This window comes from Stylophora pistillata, chromosome 1 (assembly GCF_964205215.1).
Source record: "Stylophora pistillata chromosome 1, jaStyPist1.2, whole genome shotgun sequence".
Lineage (NCBI taxonomy): Eukaryota > Metazoa > Cnidaria > Anthozoa > Scleractinia > Pocilloporidae > Stylophora > Stylophora pistillata.
Window position 1 is genome coordinate 31,244,191 of NC_142519.1, and position 6,986 is coordinate 31,251,176.

General features: G+C 38.9%; 1 protein-coding gene across 1 annotated transcript; it reads right to left on the bottom strand.

Annotated features, from left to right (window-relative positions):
* Positions 1-522: 522 nt before the first annotated feature.
* LOC148742095 (fibroblast growth factor receptor-like) lies at positions 523-2,922 on the bottom strand. The gene is made up of 2 exons (XM_088743536.1): positions 2,796-2,922; positions 523-914 (listed from the first exon to the last, which is right to left on the bottom strand). The coding sequence occupies exons 1-2, from the start codon at positions 2,920-2,922 to the stop codon at positions 523-525; spliced, it is 519 nt and encodes a 172-aa protein (XP_088599662.1).
* Between the last annotated feature and the right edge of the window lie 4,064 nt (positions 2,923-6,986).

The following is a 6,986-nucleotide window of genomic DNA, read 5'->3' on the forward strand; positions in this document are numbered from 1 at the left end:
AAAACACATACATGCAAGCATGCGCACCAGAGCCTTCACATTGATTTGTGACTGACCCATACCTTCCAAAGGGGCGCGCAATTAACAGAGGTGAAATTCACACTAAATATCAATTCATTTTGTTATCTAGTCTGTAGACCTGCACAGGCCACTTGGTGTCGCTAGCTTTTCATTCAACCAAACTCAGCACGTAGTTAAGCAAACATCGACCCTTCGTGACTCCCGAAGCAAAGAAGACTCAAGAAAAGAAAGCTGTTTACCAAGGATTCATGGACAAGGAATCACACCAAATAGAGTTACAAATACATTCCATGTTGCCGTGCGTCTGTTCAGTTATAGATGAGATAAGATAATGATTTTATTGGATAACATAATTACTGGTAGAACCAGAAGTTCTCATTGACTTCAAAATATGCTAGGTAAAAGACTACTATGGCACATCGCAGGAAGCTCCTAAGACTCTGATAATAGCAAAATCAATGATAACAAAAATTATTAAGAATTGGTAATCTAAATATGGCTTCACCCGCCGATGTTTTGGACAATGATGTAGGCATGTTCGACTGCGTAACCAACAGCATTTCCCACAATGCAAGAGTACTTTCCTTCTTCCTTCTTTGTGACTTTCAGGCAATTCAACTTCACACCGTGGAAATCAAATATATTGCCGTTACTTGGTGGCACAATTACATGTTGGTCTGTTAAGTCTTCATTCAAGATTTCGTAGTGTGGAGTTTCCATAGAACCGTCTGGTGAACTGTTGACCGAACCGTTGGTATGCATGGGAAACCACATTAACCACTGGAAATGATGCATGGAATCACTTAATGCTTTGCACGTTAAGCTGGCATTTTCTCCTCTATTAACAGTGACATTTTCCATGGGTAGAACCACTGGTTCAGCACGAGCTCGTTCTAAAAAAATTACCAAGTGAATACTGTCAATGTAATGCAAAAACATCCATCGTTTCGTTACTTGCAATATTAATTTCAATTTGGCTTTTAGAAGGGGTTTACACTGGTTTTTGTGCTTACCATATGCATGAACATCCACTTTGTAGGTATGATTGATTCACCCGTATAAGTTGCTCACATTACACATGTATGAGCCAGTGTCAGAGGGAACCAAGTCCTTCAGAATCAACAAGGTTGTCCATTGACTAAGATTGAGTTTTCTGCCACCTTTCCTTTCCTTAAACAATTTTCTGTCTTTGTACCATTCTATAGCTACGTATACTGTTGGAGGAGGGCTTCCATCGGCAGAACAATCCAGCGTTACAGAGTTGCCAACGGGTGCCGCAAGAAGGTCGCACCTCATTTCGTATTGCGGCACCGTGATTATTCATTTGGAGCAGCTGTGATCTTTTCTTTTAATTAATCTTCTAGCTAGATTAAGGTATTTTTAAAACCAAAAAAACAACAACACAAAAGAAGAAGAGGAAAGGATTCGCTTTAGGATTCGCTGTTCGATGACGAATATCATTATGTAGCCAATCATTTGTCATACTTGCTGCTGCATTTTCATTGAGGTCTAAGAGGATGAAGTCAATCCAGTTATTAAAATCTATGGCTTTTCCTTGGCAAATGATAGGCTATTAGAAAGGTTTTCGATTTTATCCATACAGTACTCTTTTGAAATACCACACAGGGGATCGAGATTTCAGAGGGGAAGGCTTACCAGCAAGAGTATAATTTAGGTCACAGAATTTCCTTTCATTTCCTCTTTGTACCAAACAATAAAATTTAGTTGAACTTATTTCACGAGCTGGAACCAGCTCACTTCCTAAATGAAATTGTTTTACTTGCTCTTCGTTAGATTATACATCACTAGGAAGTGTATTTTCACAAGTTCCTGGCTCAGTGGTCCTGGTATTCCTCTCTACCAACTAGTTGATTTTTTGGGTCAGTTGGTAAACAATGATAAATTCTTTGTTTTATTTTCCTCTCAACCTTCTCGATAGAAGTAGGTAATCGGCTCTTCCGTTTCTTTTACTGTCTTGTTTTGTGAATAAGGCAGAATATCTTGGTCAGACCGTTTTATTGAGGGTCTAATCGGGAGTTTGGGATCTAACCTCATACCAACCCCGCCTCTTTCGGAGAATTCTAAAATTTGTTAGTAATGTTGTTTTGTGTAAAGTTTAGGCCGGATGCGATCCACAGTATAGAACTTAATAATGCGTGTAACATGCGTGGTAGCGTTTCTGCTATTAATTTATTTCTAGTTTAATTTATAAGCTTGGTGTTTGTATGTGTGCGCTGGGTGAACTGCACTGAAGAAGGAAGGAGGGGTTGGAGGGGGGCGGGAGGGTAATTAGACCATCTATCGCCCTCCTTAAGATGCCTCTCCTGATCCCTCTCTAAACTCCACACTAATCGAAATTAATCGCGATATTACCGCTGGGAAGAGGTACCGCTAATCCTACTAAAATTGCTAATCAATTTGTTTTTACTAACTGCTGGCTCTTTAGGCAAGCAAAGGAGGAAACAAATACTGGGAAACCGATGAAAATACTATTAGCTTTTTCTCGTGTAATCCCCTAAAATTACCCTGGGGCAGAGAATGAAGTAACCGTTATGACATAAGGCTCTGACGCATCTCAGCTGACTGCACCACTTTCCACTGATCGCCAATGCTATTATAGTTATATACTGACTACAGGTTACATTTCAGAACATAGGTTGTGAAGTTCACATACTTCCATAAACAACGGTAATCAGCATTGTATGATTTTTTCCGCAGTCAAGTCTTTGAGAATTCGTGAAAAAATAACTTATGAAGTTGTGAAGTTTACATACCTCCGACAATGAGCTGCATTGTATAGCGATTTTTGCCGCAGTCGTTCACCACAACACAGGTGTAAAAGCCAGTGTCCTCTTTCTTCACCCGTTTTATCTCTAGGCATCTGTAGGGTTTTAAACTCATACCTTGATGATCTGATAGAGGAAGCGTCTGATTGTCTTTGAGCCAGTAATACCCTGGTTTTGTGGGATCTGACCTGTGGATCTGATCTGGCAAATGACTTTTACATTTTTACCACTGTTCACTTTGATGACCTTTGCTTCGTTTCCACTCTTTTCACGGATGTAAGGCACCGAGGAATGTGAGATATTTCAGTAAATTCCAGTTCTCCAATGATAAGACATTTAAAAGTCCCTTTAAATTCCTATAGCTCGTTTGCATCTAAGTGCCTCTTAATCTTTATTTTGGGTACTCGATCAATCTTTGAATAACAGTGTTTTAGCCCACGAGCGCGTGCAAGGAGGATGAGCAATATTTATAACAATAGCAATCGAAGAGTCGATGGTATATGACTTGAACTTATCTCACCAGCTGTAACCAGCTCACTATCCACATGAAATCACTAAATAAATTTGCGAAGGTTCCCAACTTGATATCCCTGGAATGCCTAACATCGGGACCGGTCACTATTATTCGCGGGACATGGAAGTCGAGAAATTTTAGCTGTACCACAGATTCCTTACCCCCCCCCCCCCCCCCCACTCCCTCAAGGCCGTGTTGTGTTTCAATGATCCATTCCAGGAGCAGTCAGATTTTTATTCTCACCCTTTTTACACTTCTAGCGACGATTTATATCTCCTCTGTTCCCCCTGAAAAACCATCCAGAAAGATCCCTCCAAATCCTCTGAATCCCCTTCTTCCTTCGCCTCCCAGGCGATATGTATATATAATGACCGGTCCCAGGAAAAAATAATAACTCCATTTTGTCCTCCTGCTCCCTGACATAACTCATTTTTTTGGGGCAATTGGTAAATGCGTTGCTTGTTCTCCTCTCAGTCGTTGAGTGGGTAATCAGCTCTCGTGTTTTTGTGTTTTTTGTTTTTTTGATGAATAAGGCGGAAAAACTTGCTGTCCGGTTTAAATAGATGAAAATTTATAGATGGTCCAGTCGAGCTGTCGCGATGTTCAGCATGAGGAGGATGGAAAAGGGGTGGAAGCGTGTTGTTTCATTACCTTCCACCACCCTTTTAAGATTTATAAACACTGTTTCGCACTAACGTTGTTTAAATTTCTGTTTAGCTTAGGATGTGAATCCAGAACTTGATTAGCGAAATATCTATCACTGATGAATTTCTAGTTGCATCTATGGCGCAACGAAATATCTATCACTGATAAATGTCTAGTTGCATCTATGGCGCAACATTAAGAGATTGTCTACCCAAAGCAACAATTTGTAAATTTGATTTCATTCGTCCATATTTGGTTTCCCAATTTCATCATGTTTCGGAAAATTTCTACAATGCAATTAGTTTCATCGGTGCAGCTTGAATAGGAACGGAGTTAAAGTGAACCCACATGGCACGTCTTTAGATTTTCAAGAGTTTATAGCTTGAATTCCTACAAATACGGCAGAGATGAAATTTTAGGCAGTCATTTTAAATTTTTTTGATGCAATTGCTCTGTCGCTAAGGAAGTTAGGTGAATGTTTTTAGTTGGGCTACCTAAGAAGTCATGATAGACTTATGTAGTTTTAAATTATCAACGTCCAATATATAATACAGAATCAGTCTAACTCTTAAGATTTTGTTTCACCTTGGTGTATATGCATGGTCACGTACCATGAAATAATTATCGTTTATAGATGGAGTTAAAAACAAGGTGAGATTATAATGAGGTTCGCGTAACACCATGAACAACATAAACTTATTCCTGACAGCAGAAAAGGTTTACCACGGATTCCCACCAACCTGAACATGCATACGCGTGATGATTATCCAGAAAGCCCAGGACTGCAACAAGAATCGCTTTGAACAGAATATGGACGCTGAATATGGACGCTGGTTCCTTTGTAGGTGCTGTTTTTTACACTTATCTAAGGACTTTGATACAGTGGATCATCACTTAACTTACCACTGCGAAAGCTGACGAACATCGATCTCACCAGTTCTACCGCCCAGTGGTTTAGATCGTATCTCACAAACAGGTCACAAATCACATCATTTGGAGATGCTCACTCTGCAGTGACCGAAATGCCTTTCTGGGCGCCCCAAGGCAGTATATTGGGACCTTGACTGTTTTCGATTTACGTAAATGATCTTCCGGATTGTCATGTGGCAAGTGATATTATTCTTTACGCGGACGATACTGTAATCTATTACTCATCCAAAAATGTCAGTGATCTCAGTTGAACATCACATCAATGCTGTTTTACGAGCAGTGTCTGAGTGGTTCTCTAGAAATCTCCTTACTCTGAATATATCCAAATGCAATTTTGTTATCTTTGGAAGTCCTCAGAAACTGAATCGCATTCAAGATATTTTGATTAAAGTAGAGGACACTTGTATTGAGACTGACACAATCATTCAAGTACCTCGGCGTGACATTCAACCAATCTATGTCATGGGCAGATCATGTCGATGCTATCATCACGAAGATTAATCAGAGGATTGGCCTAATCAGGAGAATCGGGAATGTATTGCCGCTACAAACTAGAGTTACCTTGTACAATACCCTAATCCTCCCTCTTTTCGACTACGGAGATGTTATATGGGGGGACAAGAATAATGACACTATAACGTCAGAATTACAGATCCTACAGAATAAAGCTGCTAAAGTTCTTCTGGGGAACCCACCCCGAAGCTCGTCAATCGAAGCACTGAGGAGTTTACATCTCAAGTCGCTCTTCGCAAGAAGGTTTTTTTCATCGCTGCATTGGAATCCACAAATGTCTGATTGGGGATATTGATTTTAACTTTAATTTTATCAAAAATCAAGCTGTTCATTAACATAACACAAGACGTTCTAATGATCTCCGTTTACCCCTTCCTCGAATTAACTGGGGTGAACAAACATTTATCTATCAAGCTGCGAAAGACTGGAACAGTCTTCCAACTGATTTGAAAGAAACACATCTGTTATTTATTTTAAAATCCAAGCTAAAAACTTTTTTAAAAGATTTTGATTAATTTTAAACTATGATATTTCAATCAGTTATCGATTTTAAGATTTTGACCCTTTTTAAATTTATTTATAAACACATTTTATTTTACTTATTTATTACTATTATTAATTAGTTAATGAGGGCCCCACTGAAAACCGCTACGGCGAGTTGGGCTCCCTCGTTAAATGTTATTATTATTATTATTATAATAATTATTATTATAATTATTATTATCATAATTATTATTATTATTATTATTATTATTATTACTATGGTGATGAAATGATAACCTCCTTTGGCTGATTCCACTCTGGCGAACAGCTTCAGTTGTACCCTCGTCTAGAGCCCGTTAAGACCGCTAAGGAAAAAGAGATCATTGACCGTCGAAGATTTTGGAAAACCAACCTACTGACAGAGCAAACTTTGGGGCAAGATTACAAAGAAAGAAATTCTATTTGCTTACCTGTTGTTCATGGAGAAACAAGATAACTTTGCGCTGGATGCTACAGCAGCCAGCGGAAGTGACAACTTCCGTTGGATTCAGACTTTGGCTGATCACGAAGGCCTGGGCACACATAATGTCAGTACTTCAAAGTCAATTGCTAGATCATGCACATATTTATAGCATGCATATGATCAAAACATACGAGTTTAAATCAAAGTCAAAACTTGGCAGGCAGTGAGTCGTGGACAACGTCCCAACAACTCTCTCCTATTTATAATGTTCACGATACATCACGAAGAAAAAAAGCAAAGTAGCAAATATAATTTCTAACTTGTGGCGTAATAGGCTAATCTGTCTTTAAAGTCTTGGGGTTTCGTACAAAAGACTATTTTTGTGCAAGCAAAATATTTGATATTTGTATATTCTCTCAATAACTAATTTTAAATCTCAAAAGATAGAGTTTGAAATGACCATCTGTCACCTGTTTCTCTGAACATACGGAGAACGTTCTTTTTGGCACATACACAGGCTGTGACACAACTTCATTTTGATCCTGAGAAGGGTTTGCCAGAGTTACGAAACCGAGATGACAGATTTGTTTCCTCACACATAGCAAAGCTTCCTGCTTAATATTCATTGACC